General features: G+C 43.4%; 1 protein-coding gene and 1 pseudogene across 2 annotated transcripts in view; both read left to right on the top strand.

The window, feature by feature from the left end:
• The window catches only part of FLACC1 (flagellum associated containing coiled-coil domains 1), a 53,095-nt gene that overhangs the window by 14,933 nt on the left and 15,270 nt on the right, over window positions 1-22,892 (top strand). For both annotated transcript variants that reach the window (XM_061381600.1, XM_061381591.1), the window contains exons 7-14: window positions 1,444-1,505; window positions 3,121-3,218; window positions 4,502-4,554; window positions 5,631-5,730; window positions 7,836-7,939; window positions 11,162-11,224; window positions 14,586-14,675; window positions 14,793-14,902. In XM_061381600.1, coding sequence (XP_061237584.1) covers window positions 1,444-1,505; window positions 3,121-3,218; window positions 4,502-4,554; window positions 5,631-5,730; window positions 7,836-7,939; window positions 11,162-11,224; window positions 14,586-14,675; window positions 14,793-14,902 — 680 coding nt within the window. The remainder of the gene's footprint in view (window positions 1-1,443; window positions 1,506-3,120; window positions 3,219-4,501; window positions 4,555-5,630; window positions 5,731-7,835; window positions 7,940-11,161; window positions 11,225-14,585; window positions 14,676-14,792; window positions 14,903-22,892) is intronic.
• LOC133227144 (acyl-CoA-binding domain-containing protein 6-like) lies at window positions 14,909-22,582 on the top strand (annotated as a pseudogene).

Raw genomic sequence — 22,892 nt, 5'->3', positions numbered from 1 at the left:
GGGATTGTGGTGACACTCCCTTTAGATTTTACCATCTGCTTTACCAAGGACTCTTCTTCCCCACCCCAAGCAGGGGTGCCTGGTGTCCTGAGCTGGAGTGATAAACCAGAGCGACACTTACATCTCTTTCCCATCTGCTCATTCCTCCCCCCACCCCCAACCTGCGCCATGCTTGCTGTTACTGGAACCCACGTGTGAAGGGTGACTTCCCAGCAGGCAACCCCAGGTGTGTCTGAATCCTATAGAGACCCAGCCTAGGACTCAGGCTGAGACCTTCCCTTCTGGTGATTCATCTCTGTATTTCTCTGAAAACCTTTTTGTGGTTTTGTTTTTGTGGTCACCTTCTACAGAGAGGAAATTGAGACTCAGGAAGTTAAATAATTTGTGTGAGATCACTCAACTCAACCTTGGTGGTTTATTGGGCAAAACACAAGCTTTCAAAACACTGGCCCTACTGAAGACATATTTAGAGATTATTTTGATGGAGAAACTTCACATTGTAATTCTCACATTCCTCCCGTCACCCCACATTGTTGTGTGACTGCACAGAGGGGAGAAGTCCTGGCCCCCCAACCCTTATCCCAGCTGGCAGTGTCCATTCCTCCTGAGACACCAGCCAGAGGACCCAATGTGTTAGAACAGAGGGTCACCTGCAACTGAGCACTCCCTGCCTCTGGAAACACAGTCATTCTGCCAAGGACTTATTAACATGGTCTTTAAGTTCATCAAAGACAGGGCCTGAGTCTTAGGCCTGTTTGATGTTTCCAGGTCAAGCCTTTTGCACAATAAATGATTGCTCGATTGAGTTACATATCCCCAGATCCAAAGGCCATGACCTTATAGAGATTCGGTTCAGTTCAGTTCAGTTCAGTCGCTCAGTCGTGTCCGACTCTTTGCGACCCCATGAATTGCAGCACACCAGGCCTCCCTGTCCATCACCTACTCCCGGAGTTCACTCAGACTCACGTCCATCGAGTCAGTGATGCCATCCAGCCATCTCATCCTCTGTCGTCCCCTTCTCCTCCTGCCCCCAATCCCTCCCAGCATCAGAGTCTTTTCTAATGAGTCAACTCTTCGCATGAGGTGGCCAAAGTACTGGAGTTTCAGCTTCAGCATCATTCCTTCCAAAGAAATCCCAGGGCTGATCTCCTTCAGAATGGACTGGTTGGATCTCCTTGCAGTCCAAGGGACTCTCAAGAGTCTTATAGAGATTACATCCAGCCAAAGAGAAAAAAAAAAAAAAACAGCGAAAGGAATGGTTTTCATGCAACCAACTGACATAGAGGCAAGAATTGTTTCATTCCTTCAGTAACTATGTGGGAGAGGTCAAGGGAGTGGGGGGGGGTACCCCATGAATGAGAAGGCTTCTCAGAAGTTGCAAGTTGAAGTGGGAAGGGGGTCCTCATTCCTGTCTTGTTAATACTGGCCTGGCCTCATTTCCAGCTCTCTAATGAAATGGATCTCCGCTGTGCTGAGATGCAGAAGAACTTTGAAAGCAAGACGAGGTATGCTCTCTGGCACAAGTTCCTGTATACTGCAGGTCCTAAGGTTCCTGCATCCTTGCGAGATTTCAGTTCACTGGGATTTCAGACAGTGGGGTGGCAAGTGGGGGTGGGAGATAAGAGACATGTCTTTGGAGAGCAGGATGATTCAATCTGAGGCCACTGAAACATAGCACAGAGGTTATTCCTGACTTTGTACTTTATCATCCAGTTATTTCAGTTATAATCTCCCTTTCAGTTGATTGCTAAGAAGAAACAATTTTCAGTTCTCTATGACATTTCCGTGGTAAACTACTATTGTTCTCAGCCCAGTCTCTCCCTGCCCCCCTCTTCTTCCTCCCCTCTCCTCTAACCATCTTGGCTGCTAGCTCAAGGCTGGACAAAATGGGAAGAAAGTATGGGAGGGCAGGAGCCAGAGCTGCAGAGACAAACCAAGGGGAAGAAAAAGGAAATGTGTTGTCTGTGTGAAAGCGAAGACCCACAAAGTCCCTTTCTTAGTCCTGCTGGAGAGAAGTCCTCATAAGTGTTGCAAACTTGCTTTTAATTTTTTAAAATTAATTAATTAACTTACTTATTAATAGACTATTTTTTAGATTCACAGTAAAACATAAAGTACAGAGAATTTCCACATACTCCCTGGCCCCACACCTGCACAGCCTTCGTCATCATTGACGTCCTGCCCCACCACCAAGGGGTATTTGTTACAATCAATGAGCCTGCTCCCAAAGTCTTAGTTTATGTTAGGGTTCACTCCTTTTTTTTTTTTTTTTTTTTTCTTTTGGCTGTGCTGGGTTTTCATTGCTGCATGCAGGCTTTCTCTAGTTGCAGTGAAAGAGCCTCTCTAGTTGTGGTACTCGGCCTTGATTTCCCCAAAACATGGGGGATCTTAGTTCCCTGACCAAGGATTGAACCCGTGTCCCCTGCTTTGGAGGCAGGTTCCCAACCATCAGATCATCAGGGAAGTCACTCTTGATACTGCAGATTCTATGGGTTTCGATAAATGTTTAATGTCATGTATCCACCATTACAATATCATACAGAATAATCTCACTGCCCTAAAAATCCTCTGGGCTCTGCCTGTTCATTGCTGTCTCCCCACTAATCTCTGGAAACCACTGATCTTTTGACCACTTCTATAGATTTGACTTTTCCAGAATCTCATATAGTTGGAATCATACAGCCTGTAGGCTTTTCAGACTGACTTCTTGTACTTACCAGTATGCATTTAAGGTTCCTCCAGGTCTTTTCTTGGCTTGACAGCTCCTACAGCCCTGTGTTTTAATGCCCTTCTTGAACACTGACAACATCTGCCTCCTGGAATGGAGCCTGGCAAGAACTTAGGCTCTAAAATTATCCTGGGTGTTAATCAGCTCACAGTTTCTTTGCTGTAAGCAAAGACCCTGTTGTTGGGGGTAGTCTATGGCCCCCCGATGACTCCATTCAAAATAGTGGATGGTGAAAACAGAGGTCTCCTCAATCGTTTCTGGATGGATGCCAGAAGAATGTGTCAGGAAGTGAGGGCCCCACTGCCTGCCCACCAGCTGCCTGCATGAGGAGGGGAGCTGAGATCAGGTGAACCTTCCGCAGGTGACTGTGGCCTTCTCCTGGGGCCCCACAGGGAGCTCGAGGAAGCTCACGCAGCACAACTCAGTGAGTTGGAGAAAAACTACAAAGCAGCCTTGAAGGCAGAAAAGTTGGCTGCCCAGGACAAACTAGGTAAGGTTTTGGGAGGTGACCCTGGTAAGGGGGCAGAGGCTGACCATGCAGATCCAGAGCAAAGGGATTCCCATGACCATGGCTGCACTCTGGGTAGACTTTTGAAGTTTGCTTTTAAAGCCCAGGAAGAGGGAGTGATTGAGAATGAAACTGAAAAAAGGCAAACCATATCAACAAACAACCTCTCTACCCCAAGAAGTTAGAAGGATCTACAGCCAAGTTTTGGGGTTTGAACAAGTCCCTTCACCTCATTGAGTCTCAGTATCCCCACCTAGGAATTGAGGACAATAATACCTGCCTTTATCACAGTGGTAAGAATATGAAAGCACTTTTTAAAAAATATTTAAAAGTTCTACAAATATAATACTGTTCCAATTCAGCAAGTTTCCTCACTGGTAAAATAATGGTGCTTCATCAAATGCTAACAGGCACACTGTGATTTGTATGACTTTATAACCTATAAGGGTTGTGTGGGCCACTTATCCCACTGTTTATGCTGCCCTTGGGAAGGGCAAAGTGTGCATCATTCAGAATTCTGAGTTTATAGAGTAATCTCTACAGGGAGAAGGAGAAATTTTTCCCTTTTTATGTTATATTTTTAAAAGATGATATTAGTCATAAAAGAAATGAACCACCAGTCCAGGTTCGATGCAGGATACAGGATGCTCAGGGCTGGTGCACTGGGATGACCCAAAGGGATGGTACGGGGAGGGAGGTGGGAGGGGGGTTGAGGATTGGGAACACGTGAACACCCGTGGCAGATTCATGTTGATGTATGGCAAAACCAATACAATATTGTAAAGTAATTAGCCTCCAATTAAAAAAAAATGATATTAGTATTAATACCTTGCCAGTTTTCCAATTTTCTAAAGAACAGATTTTTGTCTTAAATAAAAGATAATTGTTTTCAAAACCAGGATACACTAGGAAAGTTATTTTAAAATGACAGAAGGTTTTGCTTCTCTTTTACCTTCAGTTGTAGGTTTGCCCCCAGGGATTAGTTCTCAGATTTGGGGGTGCCTCAGAATCACCTGACATCATATTATCAACAGATACTGAGCCTTGCCTCTGAGACCTTGACTCAGTGGGTTCAGGGTGGGGTCCAGGCATCTGATTTCTGATAAGCTTCCAGTATGCCTGCTGAGGCAGCACCATGGTTTCACCACTGATGGGATGAGTTCAAGGTGTGGATGGTGTGCAGGAGGGCTCTCACATGAATTTGAAATCATGTATTTCAGAGGAATAATGATGACTCGACTCTGTTGTTTTCCTTTTGTTCTCAGAGGAGATGGGAAAAGAATATAAATATTTGAAGAATATGTTTCATATATATCAGGTGAGATTCAGAGCTCCTTGGTGGATTATGAGAGAGAAGCAAGGCTCCTTCTTGGCTGATGATGTTGAGATGAATCTAGAGTGCTTGCCCGGAAAATAATTTCCTGAAATCCCCAGTCTCCTTGAACCTAAGTGGCCCTCACTGCACCCAGGGAGAAAAGTGAACCTACGGACTTTTATGGCATCCTTGCAGGACAGTTTGGCCTCTGGACCCTAAAAGAGTCCATTGATGAATATGTTTGTCATGAACAAAGTAATACCTGCTTGTTGTGTTTTTTTTTTAAGAAATTCAAAAATCAACAACACCAACAGCCAAAAGAACTATCACCACTCTAAAGAAAACCACTTTTTAAGATCTGTACTTTGTAATATCTTTAATTTTAGCAGAACACTGGGTCAAAAGGAAGAAACATTTGAAAGGTCTTCGACGCATTTGACCAAATTGCCATCCAAAAAGGCTGTATCACTCTGCACTAACTTCAGCAAGTGGAGCAGGGGGCACCCCACAACACAGCCCATCCATTTGTCAGCTAGTTTGATGGGAGCCCAGGAAGCCAGAATTAGGGCACAGTTTCATTCTAGGGGGATGAGAGAGTAGGAAACGGGAAGTGGACGAGGGAGGGCTGGGGCAGCAAGCCCCTACTATGGGTCCTGGGTGGCCAGGGACTTCCCAATGTTCAGCCTTGATAGTCTGGAGTCCCAGGAAACAGCTCAGTCCCAGGCAAACAAGGACAGTTGATTTAAAAAATTAGCATCTTGATATTTCCCTTGTTTCCTACTGTGCTATTGATGAGTAATTCATGATTCAGAGGGAGCTGGCATGAACACATGCAGTGTGCTCAACTGCCTGTCTTCAAAGGAAGCCCCATTCCAATAGGGCAAACACCACACAGAGTCTGCTTTGATCTTTAGGGTCTTGGGTCCCAGGGCTGGAATCAAAGCCCACCAGTTAATGTATGGAGGCCCACAGCCAGGGGCTGCGGTAAGGGAAGCTGCAGAGAGCTCAGTACTGGGCCTCAGGCTGGGGTGCAGCCTTTCAGGATGCTTTTCTTCATGGTACCTTTGTCCCCCCAATAGGACAGCATTTATGATGAAATGGAGGACAAGTGGTCAAAGAAGAAGGCAGAGTGGGAGAAGGATGAGAAGTTGGAACGGGAAAGGATACTGTTACAGCAAAGTGAGTTCAGAAACTTTGGACTTTTTGATGACAGATGCCCCAAGAAACTGGCATTAATGTTGATCTCGACTCGAGAAAGGTGGCCTTGGAGTCTTGAAAGATGATGTGCTGCAGGGCTGGACTCCTGAATGGAAAGTGTCTGGAGACTTCAAGTGCAACAGGATGGAGTCTTTTAGAGTGTTTAACCACCCAAGGGACTAAACTGTACCATCCAGAACTCTCTGGTTGCAAGTTTGGCAATCATGAGCTGGACTGAGCTTGGGGACATCTGTAGGATTGCAGACTTGTCTGAAGTTCCAGGAAAAAAAAAAAAAAAGGCTCCTGAATTAGTTCCAAATACTCACTTTTTGGGAGAGGGGCAACATGATCCATTACATGCAGAGTCTTTATACTGCCGTGTCCCCTCCAAAGGAAGCCATGTTTGATGTATTTTTCAATTGAGGTATTTTTTTGAGATTAAGTGTACAGCATGTTGATTTGATATATTCATATATTGCTGTGTATTCTTAACATTTCCAACACTTAGTACAGAGCCTGGATCACACAAAGTGCCCTATAGGAGACTCTCCTACCTGCACTGAGCTTTTTCATAAATGGAAAAAGGAGAGGGAAATCTCTGAAGTTTCTGCTTCCTGACCTAGAGGACTAGTTGAGGCAGAAGTGGGGCCTCTATAAACTTATTCCACATCCTAGCCCAACTCAATTCAGATCTGATTTAGCTGACTAGTGAACCACTCATTAAATGCAAATACTCCCTGGGAAAGCTCATCCTCAAGTCCCTTCCCTCCCTGGATAACCAGGAGATAGCTTGAAGACCCTGGAGTCAAGGCTGGGAAATGGGGCATGGGGGCTGCTCCTGCTTGAGGCTTTCCTGGAATCTTGGTGTAGACCAGGTCGTTGGAGAAGGCAATGGCACCCCACTCCAGTACTCTTGCTTGGAAAATCCCATGGAGGGAGGAGTCTGGTAAGCTGAAGTCCATGGGGTCACTAAGAGTAGGACACAACTGAGCGACTTCACTTTCCCTTTACCCTTTCGTGCATTGGAGAAGCAAATGGCAACCCACTCCAGTGTTCTTGCCTGGAGAATCCCAGGGATGGGTGAGCCCAGTGGGCTGCCATCTATGGGGTCACACAGAGTTGGACACGACTGATAAGATGCAGCAGCAGCAGCAGCAGCAGCAGCCCAGGTCATTGCCCAGACTCCCAGCTACTCATACTACAACTATGCCATGTTGTCAAAGTCTGTGCTAAGATGCTACAGCTGGTTTTGGAAGACCAGACATTAGCTGCTCACAGTGTACCTTAGTCCAGACTTATCTTGTGATCCCATGGTTTGCCTCCCTACCCAACCCCAGCACCACGATGCTGAAGAAGAGATTTGTGTGAGACCTTCACCTGTCCATCATCCTGTTTAGTATTACAGTTCTATTGGCAGCTCTTCCAGCCCCTCAAAATGATTAAGCCTAGCTCTGCCTCAGGGCTAAGTACAGAATACATTTTATTGCTGGAAAAGTCATGTTACCCAAGAACTGTATTTTAGGATTCGCGTATCCAAGAAAACATAGTGATTAATTCAGCAGAGGCAACGTTTAAAATAATAAATAACAGATCCAAAATAAACTACACAAAAAGAACCAGAGGTATTAGAAATAAGGGGCTTCCCAGGTGGCTCTAAGGGTAAAGAACCCACCTGCTGATGGAGGAGACATAAGACACAGGTTTGATCCCTGGGTGGGGAAGATCCCCTAGAAGAGGGCATGGCAACCCACTCCAGTATTCTATTCTTGCCTGGAGAATCCCATGGACAGAGGAACTTGGAGGACTACAGTCCATACAGTCACAAAGAGTCAGAAAAAACTGAAGCAACTTAGCACACATGCATGCACTAGAAGTGCATGCAGCTGATGTGATGGAGAACCATCGCCATATCCACCTCATTCTCAGGCATCTCCAGGTGAGCGTCAGAGGTTAAACACCAGGCTGAAAGGACCTGGATCACACAAAGACCCAGTCTGGAATTTCTACTATCTTCAGATATTCTGGTTTTCTTTGTGTGTTTATTTTTCCCACATTTACCCATATATATCATTTCCTCATCTCCACAGAACATAAGATAACCAGAAAGTTTGAGTTAGAATCAGAAGAAGAAAGGAAGAAAATAAACGAGTCCTACACAGCTATCTTTGAGAACTTCAATCAGGAGAAGGAGGTAACTCAGTGCAAATACATCAGTGGTTAAATGTGCAGTCTGGGTGGGATGTCCAGTTCCCAGGGGTGCCTCTGTAATGAGGTAAACTCTTTGTTTTTGGGTGGGGTATGGTCCTACTTTTCCAGCTTCCCTGGAAACTTCTGCAAGCAGACTGTCATTATGTGGTTCTTTATCTAGACAGTCTTACCACAGGATTATTGGAATGAAAATTGTAATTTATAGGAAATAATAGAATGCTAAACCATATACAAAGCCCACAGTTCCCTATTTGCCAAAATCTCAGTTTCTGAATGATCTTCTCATCCTTGACTGTAACTGAAGAGAAATGGCAGTGTTGCAAACTAAACTGAGCAAGTCTGGACACGTACAACTCATGTTTGGTGAGTTTTGACAAACATGTTCATCCATGTAGTGAAGTCAAGTGTTAGTTGCTCAGGCGTGTTCAGCTCTTTGCGACCCCATGGAATGTAGCCCACCAAGCTCTTCTGACCATGGAATTCTCCAGGCAAGACTACTGGAGGGGGTAACCACTCCCTTCTCCAGGGGATCTTCCCGACCCAGGGATGGAATCCAGGTCTCCTGTATTGCAGGCAGATTCTTTACCATCTGAGCCACCAGGAAAACCCCATGTAACCAACATCCAAATCAAGACCTAGAACATTTCGTCAACCCAGAAAGCATGCCTGTGCCCCTTCGCAGCTAACCCCTATCTACCTCAAAACCTGCCCCAAGACAACCACTCTTTTTATTCATATAACTATAGATTTAGTTCAGTCTAGTTCAATTGCTCAGTCATGTCCAGCTCTTTACAACCCCATGAACTACAGTACGCCATACTTCCCTGTCCATCACCAACTCCTGGAGCTTTCTTAAACCCATGACCATCGAGGTGGTGATGTCATCCAACCATCTCATCCTCTGCCATCCCCTTCTCCTCCCGCCTCCAATCTTCCCCAGCATCAGGGTCTTTTCTAAGGAGTCAGTTCTTTGCATCAGGTGGCCAAAGTGTTGGAGTTTCAGCTTCAGCATCAGTCCTTCCAATGAATATTTAGGACTGATTTCCTTTATGATTGACTGGTTTGGCTCCTTGCAGTCCAATGGACTCTCAAGAGTCTTCTTCAACACCACAGTTCAAAAGCATCAATTCTTCAGCATTCAGCTTTCTTTATGGTCCAACTCTCACATCCACACATGACTACTTGAAAAACCACAACTTTCACTAGATGGGCCTTTGTCAGCAAAGTAACGTCTCTGCTTTTTAATATGCTGTCTAGGTTGGTCATAGCTTTTCTTCCAAGGAGCAAGTGAACAGGCGAAACAACTATGGATTAGTTCCACCTGTTTTTAAACTTCATATAAATGGAATCATACAGTGTATGCGCTTTGTTGCATAGCTTCTTTCCCCTCAATTATTTCTGTGAAATTTATCCATTGTTCGTATCAGTAGTTTTTTCCTTTTATTGCACAGTAGTATTTATTTGTAGGAATATAACACAATGTGTTCACCATTTTTCTGTTTTTGGAGATTTTGATTGGTTCTATTTTTTGATTTTTACAAACAAAGCTTCTATAAATACCATGTGTAACTATTTTTGTAGACTTACTCTCTCCTTTCTCATGAATATATACCTAGATGTGTTATTACTGGACTCTAATGTAGGGATTTATAACAAAGTTCTAAGATATTTTCCACAGAAGTTGTGACATTTTTCTCTTGCACCTCAACTATATGAGAATTCCAGTTGTTCTATATCATCAACAACAATTAATATTACTAATCTTTTCCTTAAGAAGCTTTTTTTTTTTTTTAATTTTGTTTTTTGGTTGCACCATGGATCTTTGTTCCCTGACCAAGGATTGAACCCAGGCCCTCAGGCCCTCAGTAAGTGTGGAGTCCTAACTACTGGACTGCCAGCGAATTTCTGAGTATTGCTGATCTTTTACTTTTGGCTATTTCAATGCGTATGACCCTGGAAGAGGGCATGGAAACCCACTCCAGTATTCTTGCCTGGAGAATCCCATGGCCAGAGGAGCCTGGCTGGCTACAGTCCATCAGATTACAAAGAGTTGGACACGACAGAAGCTTCTGAGCACAACACAGCACAGCAATAGGTATAACGTGCTATTTCATTATTATTTTAGTTTCCCTGATGACTAATTATGTCAGGCAAATTTTCATATGGTTATTGGACCATTTATATGTCTTCTTTTGTGAAGTTCGGTTCAAGTTTTTTGCCAGTTAAAAAGAAATTGTGTTATTTACCTTTTTATAATTGGTACGTAGGAGTACTTTTTATACTATGAATACAGTTCTTTCTCAGATATACATGCTGTGAATTCTGTGGTTTGCCTTTTCATTTTGCTCACATTGTCTCTCCACATGCAAAAGTTTTACTTTCGATGAAAAGTTGGTTATCGACTTTTTCCTTGTATGGTAATAGCTTTTTGTCACCTCTGAAACTGTTGCCTATTCCAAGAACATGAAGATATTCTAGTTTTTAAAAAGTTTCATAAGTTTAGCATTTATGATTCTGTGATCCATTTTGAATAATGTTTTTTTATATTAAAGGTCTTAGGTCATTTTTTCCATATTTATATTCATTGTTTCAGAATGATTTGGTGAAAAAAATCTCCCTTTCTCCATTAAGTTACCTTGATGTCTTTGTTGTATTTGAGGGAGTAAGGGGCAAACTCTCTCCATTCTGTTCCATTCAACTATCTGTCTATATTTAGGCCAACAAAACAATGTCTTAATTTCTGTAGCTTGAAATCAGGGAGAAAAAAAAATCTTCCAACTTTGCTCTTGCTTTTCAAGGTTATTTTGGTTCTTCTTCAGCCTTTGAATTTCTATATAAATTTTATAATTATCTTGTCAAGAAAGCCTAGTGGTATTTTAAGTGGGATTGCAATGAATGTAAAGCTCGGTCTGTGGAGAATTGGATATTTAACAGCATTAAATCTGTACCCTAACAAAAGAAAACTCTTTAATGAAAATATGATTGCTTTTAATACTTCTTGATACACTAAGGTTGAGAAGGAGTAAGATTTTCATCATTTAACTTCAACATGTCATGTCACTACTTTGTAATGTGTGCTTTATTAAAGCAACATCTGAACTTTTGTGAATATTGCATTCCTGAATCATATTCTGGCTTTCTTAATTTTCTGAAAGAAGTGCCAGAACCCCAGTTGCTGACCTTTTCTAAATAAAATTCTTTTTAGGAGCTCTTAAAACAACATGAAAGGGATACCTTGCAATTAGAGGAGCTTAGAAAGACAAAAGAGGTAAGCTTTTTCATTTTTCCTGTGGAATTAGCCTCTAACAAATACATTGCTAAAATGATACATTCTCAATAAAATGGAATCTATGATAATTTTCCCCAAACCATTGAAAAACAAAAGAGCTAAAGCTGAGTTAGGGCTTCCCCAGTGGCTCAGCAGTAAAGAATCTGCCTGCAGTTCAGGAGCCGCAGGAGTCACGGGTTCAATCTCTGGGTCAGGAAGATCCCCTGGAGGAGGAAATGACAACGCACTCCAGTATTCTTGCCTGGAAAATCCCATGGACCGAAGAGCCTGGCCGGCTACAGTCCTTGGGGTCATGAAGAGTCAGACACGACTGAAGCAACTTAGCACACATACACACAAAGCTGAGTTTGCTGGATTCACTGTCAAAAAGGATTTTAGAACTCTCTGAAAAAAGAAAGCCATTGCTGTCTTTTTAGAGCCAGATCTGAACAAATACATGAACAATATACTGTGAGATCTTCAGTGTTAAATGCCTTGCACTTCTCTTAAGGCTCTAACAACAAATGGGCCTTAAACAGTAAAATGCCAGATTCTTCCATTTAGAGACCCTGAAAACTACAATACTGCCTCTTGGGAACTGTGAGTTCAAGTCTTTCCTTAAAACTCTGAGTGTATTTACCTCACCCTTACAGCCTCTCTAGGAACTTTTTTTCTGGAACAGATTATAGCGCTTCCATAAAGGAGGTATCAGAAGGGAAATTGTTCAAACCCCCAAACTGCCTTGTGGTTCTTCTTCCACTGTGAATTTAATTTGGATTCAGAATGGACCTGTTTGGGAAAAGATTAGCTATTCTGAAAGCATGGCATGACATTGTAGAGCCCAGGCAAGACATCAGCTTTGTTGGGCAAGCAGTCATAATGTCCTACAAGGTAAACGGGTGGACTTTGGTATGATGTAGACTCAGTGTGTTGTAAGAATGGCTTTAATGAGCTTGACTACTAATTCTATCACTGTGTCATTTCTGGGTCCATTTCAATTAATTTATTTTGCTCCTGATGCATGGTCATATTTTCTTGCTTATTTGCATGTCTGGTGGTTTTTTTATTGGATGCCAGCCTTTGTGACCTTTACCTTACTAGGTGCTGAATACTTTTGTACTTCTTTAAATATCATTAACCTTTGTTCTGGGATTCAGTAAAGTTACTTGGAAATGGGCTTCCCTGGTGGCTCAGTGGTAAAGAATCTGTCTGCCAATGCAGAGGACAGGAGTTCAATCCCTTACCCAGGAAGATCTCACATGCCAGGGGACAACTAAGCCCATGTACCACAACTACTGAGCTTGTGCCCTAGAGCTCAGGAGCCAACAACTACTGAGCCCACATGTCACAACTACTAAAGCCTATGAGCCCCAGAACCCGTGCTCCAAAACAAGAGAAGCCACCGCAATGAGAAGTCCACGCACAGCAGCTAGAGAGTAGCCGCCACTCGCTGCAACTAGAGAAAGCCTCCTTGCAGCAACAAAGGCCCAGCACAGCTGAATAAACAATAAAAACTAAAACACACACACACACACACAAAACCTTTTTTTTTGGAAAAAAGAAGTTACTTGGAAACAGTTTGATTTTTCAAGCCTTGGTTTTTAAGCTTTCTTAGGCAAAATTACAGCAGTCTTGATCTAGGGCTAGTTTTCTCCCACTGCTGAGTAATCTCTGTGTATTAACAGGGTTTTTATATTCTGGCTGGAGCGTGGCAGGCTACAGTGTATGGGGTTGCAAAGAGTTGGACACGACTGAAGCGACTAACATACATGCATGGTGGAAACATGAATTTCCCCGGTCCTGTTTTGGGCTAGGGACTGTTCTGCCTGCTGGTGGCTCTTTCCCCTTGCCTCGTCTCCCTCTGTTCCTTCTCGCCATCATGTAGCTCCAGTGACACTGGACTGCATACTGTTTCTTAACAGGCCAGATTTCTCCCACTTCAGGGTCTTTGCACTCCATCTTTTCCCTTGTTAGAAAGCTCTTTACCAGATATCCACACAGCTCACTTCCCTACCTCCTCCCAGTCTTTCTCCAAATGCCAACTTCTCAGAGCCTGCTCTACTTAAAGGCTCAACAACCTGCCTAACACTTTATGTTTCTACACTGACTTATAATCATTCAACCTGATAAGCTCAGTGAAGGGAGGGATTTTTGTCTGGTGCTTTCCTTGCCACTAATCCTCAGTTCCTAGAATGGTGCCTACCATATCACAGACATCCAGTAAACTGCAAATTTTTAAAAGAATAAATAAATTAATTTTGTTCATTTTTAAATAAATACTTCAATGAAAGAACGCCAAATGACCTGGTACAGTGCTTTGCCCAATGCCATTGCAATAAAAGTGATGGTGCATGCATTCTCAGTCACGTCTGACTCTTTGGGGACCCCGTGGACAGTAGCCCACCAGGCTTCCATTTCCATGGGATTTCCAAGGCAAGAATACTGGAGTGGGTTGTCATTCCTTTTCTAGGGGCTCTTCCTGACCCAGGGATAGAACCCACATCTCCTGCATTGGCAGGCAGATTCTTTACAACTGAGCTACTGGGAAGCTCCTTGATGAATCCATATCAATACATCATTATTAACTAAAATCCAATTTACCTTAGCATTCCTTCTTTGTGTTGTACAGTAAGTCCCTACATATGAATAAGTTCCATTCTGAGAGTATATTCAAAAGTCCAACAAAGTTAACTTAAGTACCCAACTAACACAATCGACTATATAGGACTGTATTCTAATAGGTTTGTAATACCTTTCATACAAATAATATGTGCATAAAAAACAAGCAAACACAAAAAATAAAGAAAACATGTTTAATCTTACAGCACAGTACCTTCAGAAGCATGCAGTACAGTACAGCAGCTGGCATACGGGGTTGGCATGCCTGTTTGCATCCCATAGGTTTCGTCACATGCATCATGCCACGCAGCCTCCACTGCAGCATCATACAGAATGGTGTCTCTGCCCTAAAAATCCTCCATCCTCCTATTCATTCCTTGCTTCCCTTCCTAACTCCTGGCAACCACTGGTCTTTTTACTGTCTCTATGGTTTTGCATTTTCTAGACAGTCATGTAGTTGGAATTCATACTGGATATTTAATAAACCCTTGTTTAATGAATGGATAATTGATAGCTGTTTTGACAACCCATGTGAGCTCTGGTGAGGGCTGTACCAGTGAGGCTGTTGAGAGGGGTATAGACTAGTGAGACATAGAGGGGTAGAATGAACAGGGCATAGTAACAGAGCAGGAGAAGGAGTGGCTAAAGTTGATGCTTTCACATTCTAATCCAAATGTCCTGAATGAGGGGATAAATGCGTAGACATCAGTGCAATGTCCTGAAACAATTTCTTCTTACCCAGGTCATAGAGGAAGAGTTGTATGCTCAAGCTCTTATCCTAGAATCACTTAACACAACCCTCTACCAAACCCAGATGGAACTCCAGAGAGAGGTGAATCTTGGCTGGAGTGGGGATGGGAGCTGGAGGGAGGAACCCCCTGCCATGTAGCTCTGCCCTGGGTGACTCTAATTTAGGAAAGATGGCTATTAAAATGTACCTGTCTTTCAGAAAGCTGTGGTAGCAACTCTGGAGAAAACACTCCAGATCAAGCTTACTGAAGCTGAAGACAAGTTTAAGTACACCATACACAATCTGACAGAAGAAAACATTCATCTAAGGTATGAATGATGCTGCTCAGAAAGACGTGGCTGAATTATCTTCAGAAAGCGATAACAGGAATTCCCTGGCAGCCCAGTGGTTACGACTCTGTGCTTCCACTGCAGGGGGCCTGGGATCAATCCCTGATCAGGGGACTGTGATTCCACATGTTGTGTGGTGATGGGTGAGGAATGGGTGGAAATGAACCTAGGTATTCCCTCATGAAGTCAAGGCACAGGCACTGTCAGGAGGGGGATATTTGCTGGCCACAGAAGTTACCTTCTGAGGTCAACACTTTTAAAGTGATGTTGGGAGACTCCTCTCCCTTTCCTATGTTAGTTTTTAATGCAAAATAATACATGAGGTTTACCTGAGACTCTCTGGGTTTATTCAGTTTTATGACAGAATTATTTTTAAATCCATGGCCTTGAGCCTTGTGATTTTCTATTAAGGGCTTTATGCCTTGAAGGCCTTCTTTACTTATGGGGTATTAATAAATGCTAGAAAGAGGTTCTAGCAGAACCTCTTTCTAGAGAAGGCAATGGCACTCCACTCCAGTACCTTTGCCTGGAGAATCCCATGGACAGAGGAGCCTGGTGGGCTGCAGTCCATGGGGTCGCTAAGAGTCGGACACGACTGAGCGACTTCACTTTCACTTTTCACTTTCATGCACTGGAGAAGGAAATGGCAACCTACTCCAGTGTTCTTGCCTGGAGAATCCCAGGGACGGGGAAGCCTGGTGGGCTGCCGTCTATGGGGTCGCACAGAGTCGGACACGACTGAAGTGACTTAGCTTAGCAGAAAGAGGTTCTGAGGGATCTATTTGAATATCTTGATGGCAAGTGCACTGTGAATTTTTCCAGTATCAGTTGGAGAGTTTGCCCATAAGGAAGATAGTAGTTGATTCAGGAGGGACAGATGATCAATGTTTCCAGAATAAGTTTTAGGTCCATGACAGATGGAGCAAATAAAAGATGTCACAGGGCCTTTTAATTCACCTAGTTGGTTGTTTTGATGATTGTAGTCAAATTCTAGAATTATTTTATATAGGGAGAAAGAAATTCCAGCAAGAAACATATCTAAGAAGTCTCAGCTTAATAAATGGGTAGAGATGGGAGAACTAAGGAGAAAGGGATGTGTGTCTCAAAGGACCTAAACAAAAGGAAGTAAGTGCAGAGACAGGACCCTCTTGTGGCTCATTAGAGATCCCCACTCTTTGAAGTGTTTTAGAACTCTGAGGCGAGGGCTGCTTTATTGTAGTGGGGCTGAGCACTGAGAATGTGGCTCTGATGTCTTTTAGGACTGAAAGAGATTCATTCCCAACTTGGAGAAAAGTTTCTTCAAAGCAGTTGGGAGGGAGGATTGGGAAGAGCCCTGGAGTTCCTTGGAGCCCTATCACTGAGAATTGAAAGGATGTTGGAAAGGCTGGTTAAGAGAGCTGAAGCAACCTGAAGTGCTAGACTCTGTAAAATCTCTTTTCCAATGTCCTTGCAATAACAGGAGAAACTAGGAGGATTCTGGTCTGGCTTAGGAAATTTAATTTGTGAAATTGAAGATAAGAATTTTGGTGGTCTTCTTTATGGGTGACTCATCCATGAGTGTCAGAGAGCTGATTTGCCAGATGAACTAAATCTGGAGTGGATGTAAATTTACCATTCTGTTGGGTCCTTTTAGCAGGGGAAGATTTCAGTTCAGCCCATTAATAAGTAGAGTTAAAAGCTTCCTGGGTAGAATCAAACTCTTTAGGAAGACAAGAATTTTCTTTAAAAACAATCTGAAGTCAATTGTAATTTGTCATGAACAGGTTTGTTACATTTTTATGTGCAAGCCTGAATTTTCTTCTAATCAACAGGCTTTGGAAAAGCCCTAGGAATCATGGGATGAAGTCATCTAGCAGTTGCTCAAGCCATATAAGTTAGTAGGTCTCCTGGTTGTAATTTTTGAGATCTGTTAGGATTTTCTTAATTAGCAGGTTTCATCCAATACTGTGACTGGTCTTCACCAACAAGCATATATATGAACTATATAAGTTAGAAAAACAAGGTCAGTAAGTTTGAATGACTATAGTAAACTCCTAAGCAAATCTGTGAAGCTCTTTGGTTACTCTGAATCTTTATGGCTCACAGTTCAGCTTTAGTCCAAGGAGTATGAGAAATTAAGGATTTGGATTCTCAGACTGCTTAATTTTAGAAGGACAGGTTCTGACAAGTTCAGAGGAAGAGGGAGTGGGGAGAATTTCAGAAAGAAGGGAAAGTTCAGTAAAGGAATTACTGTAGGGGAACAAAGGATATAAAAGAAGTGTAAGCAGCATAGGAGGGAAGGAGGGAGATGGTGCCAGAGGCAGTCTGGTCACGAAGAGCCAAAGAAGAGACTCAAGATGGAAACAGAGATGGAGCCTGAGACAAAGAGGCCAAGAAAACAAGCCAGAAGCTTCAGCAGCCCTTTTATCTTTCTTTAATTATTTGCCTCAGTTAACCTTAAAAATCTTATTTCTGCAGAGAGACAATTTTAGAGTCATGACATTCATCAGGTTCAAAATAAGCATTCCACTCAGTTCTGGAAATTTTTGAACTATTGTGGTCTAATTTGGTTTTAAGAAAATTAAGTTTGGAGTTTTCAAAAGCTCCCCATAATGGCCGTTGAGATCCTAACTTGCCTTTGATTTGGACTAGTCCATTTAGCTAGAAATGCACATGAGGAAGGACCACAGTTTTTTGTTTTGTTTTGAGGACCACAGTTTCTAAACATAAAACTGGTTGGAATCCCTGGGATTGGGATTTCAAAATATCTAGGTAACAGGGGTCCCCTTTCTCAGAGGTTTCTCTCTGGAATAAAAGAATAATTTTCAAATAACTGACAGCTCAAACAGCTCAATTCAAACAGCTTTCAGCTCAAACAGCCTACCAGCTAATACCAGCCAGTTCTAATGAAACAGCTTGATCCCAAAGTAGCCAGTCCAGAGGGTTTTCAGCCAGTTTCCAGGAAACAGCCCATGTTCCAAAGGAAGGGGCCAACAGCTTCAGCTTCAGTGAAGCAGCTCCTGTTCCCAAAGGAATGGGCTGACAGCTTCTCAGCTAGCTTTAGTTGAAGGAGTATAATCACAAAATCAGACCAAAGTGCCAAATGAGCACTCACAAACAGAACAAGGCCTTAACCAGAACACAAAACCTTAAAGTAGATTCTGAATAAAGTCAGAGAGCTTCAAGTGCAAAGAGTGCATGGGTTCAGATCCAGGAGAAAGATATACCTTCAAACCCCAGGGTCATTGAGAAAAACAGTGAACTCAGTGGGCTCAATTGTGAGCACCACACCTGTCTGCTCACCAGTCCCAGAGCCATTGAGGATCATCTTTGGTCCCTGTATTGGCCACCAAATGTTGACATAAAACAAATAGACTGCCAGTTATTCTCCAGCAATGATGGGTTTATTTGGAATCACCAAAGAATTTCAATTTGGGGTCTACAAACATGGTATACACGTGGATATCACCAGATGGTCAATACCAAGATCAGACTGATTATATTCTTTGTAGCCAAAGATGGAGAAGCTCTATATAGTCAGCAAAAACAAGACCAGGAGCTGACTGTGGCTCAGATCATAAATTCCTTATTGCCTAATTCAGACTTAAATTGAATAAAATAGGGAAAACCACTAGACCATTCAGGTATGAGCTAAATCAAATTCCTTATGATTATACAGTAGATATGAGAAATAGATTCTAAGGATTGGATCTGATAGACAGAGTGCCTGAAGAACTATGGACAGAGATTTATGATATTGTACAGGAGGCAGTAATCAAGACCATCCCCAAGAAAAAGAAATGCAAAAAGGCAAAATGTTTGTCTGAGGAGACCTTACAAATAGTTGAGAAAAGAAGAGAAGTGAAAGGCAAAGGAGAAAGGGAAAGATATAAACATCTGAATGCAGAGTTCCAAAGAATAGCAAGAAGAGATAAGAAGCCTTCATCAGTGATCAATGCAAAGAAACAGAGGAAAACAATAGAATGGGAAAGACTAGAGATTTCTTTAAAATTAGAGACACCAAGGGAACATTTCAAACAAAGATGGGCACAATAAAGGACAGAAATGGTATGGACCTAACAGAAGCAGAAGATATTAAGAAGAGGTGGCAAGAATACATAGAAGGACTATACAAAAAAGATCTTCATGACCCAGATAACCACGATGGTGTGATCACTCACCTAGAGCCAGACATTCTTGAATGCGAAGTCAAGTGGGCCTTAGGAAGCATCACTATGAACAAAGCTAGTGGAGATAATGGGATTCCAGTTGAGCTATTTCAAATCCTAAAAGTTGATGCTGTAAAGGCGCTACACTCAATATGACAGCTAATTTGGAAAACTCAGCAGTGGCAATAGGACTGGAAAAGGTCAGTTTTCATTCCAGTCCCAAAGAAAGGAAATGCCAAGCAATGTTCAAACTACCACACAATTGCACTCATCTCACATGCTAGCAAAGTAATGCTCAAAATTCTCCAAGCCAGGCTTCAACAGTCCATGACAACATGTACTGTTCAACAACTGTGAACTTCCAGATGTTCAGGCTGGATTTAGAAAAGACAGAGGAACCAGAGATCAAATTGCCAACATCCACTGAATCACTGAAAAAGCAAGAGCCTAGAAAAACCTCTACTTCTGCTTTATTGACTATGCCAAAGCCTTTGACTATGTGGATCGCAACAAACTGTGGAAAATTCTTCAAGAGGTGGGAATACCAGACCACCTGACCTGCCTCAGATATGCAGATGACACCACCCTTATGGCAGAAAGTGAAGAACTAAAGAGCCTCTTGATGAAAGTGAAAGAGGAGAGTGAAAAAGCTGGCTTACAACTCAACATTCAGAAAACTAAGATCATGGCATCTGGTCCCATCACTTCATTGCAAATAGATGGGGAAACAATGGAAACAGTGAGAGACTTTATTTTGGGGGGCTCCAAAATCACTGCGGTTGGCGACAGCAGCCATGAAATTACAAGACGCTTGTTCCTTGGAAGAAAAGCTATAACCAATCTGCTGCTACTGCTGCTAAGTTGCTTCACAGGTGTCCGACTCTGTGCGACCCCATAGACGGTAGCCTACCAGGCTCCCCCGTCCCTGGGATTCTCCAGGCAAGAACAGTGGAGTGGGTTGCCATTTCCTTCTCCAATGCATGAAAGTGAAAAGTGAAAGTGAAGTCGCTCAGTCGTGTCCGACTCTTAGCAACCCCATGGATTACAGCCTACCAGGCTCCTCCATCCATGGGATTTTCCAGGCAAGAGTACTGGAGTGGGGTGCCATTGCCTTCTCCTAGACAGCATATTAAAAAGCAGAGACAAGCCTTGTTCCAGGCCCCCTGGTTGTGTTGCTCACAGACCCCCGCGCCACGAGAGCGATCTGGGCTACCCCGAGCTCCCTGTTAGCCTGGGGAAGCCAAAAGAGACCGGGCAGTGGGGGAGAGCAGCAGAGGGTGGTGGGACCCTCCCTGCACACCCAGGGAGACCAGGGGGATAGAGGGAGCGAGGCTGAGTTAAGCGAGGGTTAGGTGAGCTTGGGTGCAACTTGAGCTCGGGACTGGTGGGCCAGGCTCCCACGCCGGTGTCACACCCGGTCCGTCCAAAGAAGACAGGCGGACTCATGGCCTTGTCATTCCTGCCCTCGGGGGCCACCACGGGCGACAGTGGTGGAGAGCTGAACTCGGGGGATGACTCCAGGGATGTGGAATCCCTCCAGAGCCCAGAGATCGAGGCATCCAGGAGCCTGGCAGAGCTGTTTGAGAAGGCTGCAGCACAGCTCCAAGGCCTGGTGCAAGTGGCTAGCAGGGAGCAGCTCTTGTATCTGTATGCCAGGTACAAGCAGGTACAAGTTGGAAATTGCAATACACCTAAACCAAGCTTCTTTGACTTTGAAGGAAAGCAAAAATGGGAAGCATGGAAAGCACTTGGTGTTCCAGCCAAGCAATGCAGGAATATATTGCTGTAGTTAAAAAATTAGATCCAAGTTGGAATCCTCAGAGAAGAAAGGAAAAGAAGCAAATACGGGTTTTGGTGGGCCAGTTGTTAGTTCTCTGTATCACGAAGAAATCATCAGGGAAGAAGATAAAGACATATTTGATTACTGCAGGGAAAACAACATTGACCATATAACCAAAGTCATCAAAACAAAAAACATGGATGTGAATATGAAAGATGAAGAGGGCAGAACTCTACTCCACTGGTCTTATGATCGAGGACATAAGGAACTAGTCAGTCTTGCTACAATATAGAGCTGATATTAGCTGTCAGGACAATGAAAGTCAAACAGCTCTACATTATGCTGCTGCCTGTAAGTTTTTGGACATTGTGGAGCTGCTGCTCCAGTCCGGGGCTGACCCCACGCTCCAAGACCAGGATGGCTGCCTGCCAGAGGAGGTGACAGGGTGCAAAGCAGTTACTTTGATGTTACAGCAGCACACGACAGGCAAGGCTTAATCAAAAGACTAGAAAACTATGGTCGACAACAGCACAGGGCTCCAGTGGTGAAAGAAAACTGCAAAAATGACACATCTTTTGCCGCCCATCTTTGGTATATGTTGGCTAATAAAATCAGTTGTGAGGAACTGGAAAAAAAAAAAAAAGCAGAGACATTACTTTGCCAACAAAGGTCCGTCTAGTCAAAGCTATGTTTTTTCCAGTAGTCATGTATGGATGTGAGAGGTGGACTATAGAGAAAGATGAGAGCTGAAGAGTTGATGCTTTTGAACTGTGGTGTTGGAGAAGACTCTTGAAATGCCCTTGGACTGCAAGGAGATCCAACCAGTCAGTCAATCCTAAAGGAAATCAGTCCTGAATATTCATTGGAAGGACTGATGCTGACACTGAAACTTCAATACTTTGGCCACCTGATGTGAAGAACTGACTCATTGGAAAAGACCCCGATGCTGGGAAAGATTGAAGGCGGGAGGAGGAGGGGATGACAGAGGATGAGATGGTTGGACGGCATCACGGACTCGATGGACATGAGTTTGAGTAAGCTCTGGGAGTTGGTGATGGACAGGGAAGCCTGGAGTGCTGCAGTCCATGGATCACAAAGAGTCAGATATGAATGAGCAACTGAAGTGAACTGAACGGAAATATGGCAAGCCATGTGCAAGGTCCCACATAGCAAGGGAAGAAGAATGCTTTTATAGAGGGGAAAAAGTAATAGGGGAGGGCTATAGCAAACACATGGAGAAGGCAATGGCACTCCACTCCAGTGTTCTTGCCTGGAGAATCCCGGGGACAGGGGAGCCTGGTGGGCTGCCGTCTGTGGGGTCGCACAGAGTCAGACATGACTGAAGCGACTTAGCAGCAGCAGCAGCATAGTAAACAGAGTCCATGACTTTTCTTTGCCTGAGTTCTTCCTAGGAAACAAGAGGAGTCTTTCTTCCTTTGGGGCTCTGCTACCATCTCAGGGCATGAGAGCTCCCCCTTCTGGCCTCTCTACTCTATTTAATGAAGAAGAATAAAGTCGCTCAGTCGTGTCTGACTCGTTATGACCCCATGGACTGTACAGTCCATGGAATTCTCCAGGCTAGAATACTGGAGTGGGTAGCTTTTCCTTTCTCCAGGGGATCTTCCCAACCCAGTGATTGAACTCAGGTCTCCCACATTACCGGTGGATTCTTTACCAACTGAGCTATCAGGGAAGCCCATTAAAGAGTCTTCTATTGGTGTTTTTTTTTTTTTTACATGGGACTCAGGTGTCAATAGTTTACCTTTAGATGCAGCCACATTTGGTTCCTGTGAAAATCAACCTCAGGTCAGAAATTATACTGTTACCTGAAGATACATCTTAAATCACTGAAGTAACTTTTGGTCAATACTTAACAAAGGGAAATTGTTCACTGTGTTAATTTTGTCATAAATTCTTCATATGGGAATTTGGTAATCCAAATTTCATGTCTCCCTAAATTCAAAATCACTGCAAATATTGAAAGAGACCACTCCCAACTAGTGAAGGAACAAAACTACATTTCTCTGCTTCCCAAATGTCT

The sequence above is a fragment of the Bos javanicus genome, chromosome 2 (genome assembly GCF_032452875.1).
Source record: "Bos javanicus breed banteng chromosome 2, ARS-OSU_banteng_1.0, whole genome shotgun sequence".
Taxonomy (NCBI): domain Eukaryota; kingdom Metazoa; phylum Chordata; class Mammalia; order Artiodactyla; family Bovidae; genus Bos; species Bos javanicus.
The sequence above is the reverse complement of the archived record's forward strand: the minus strand, read 5'-3'. Positions and strand labels throughout refer to the sequence as shown.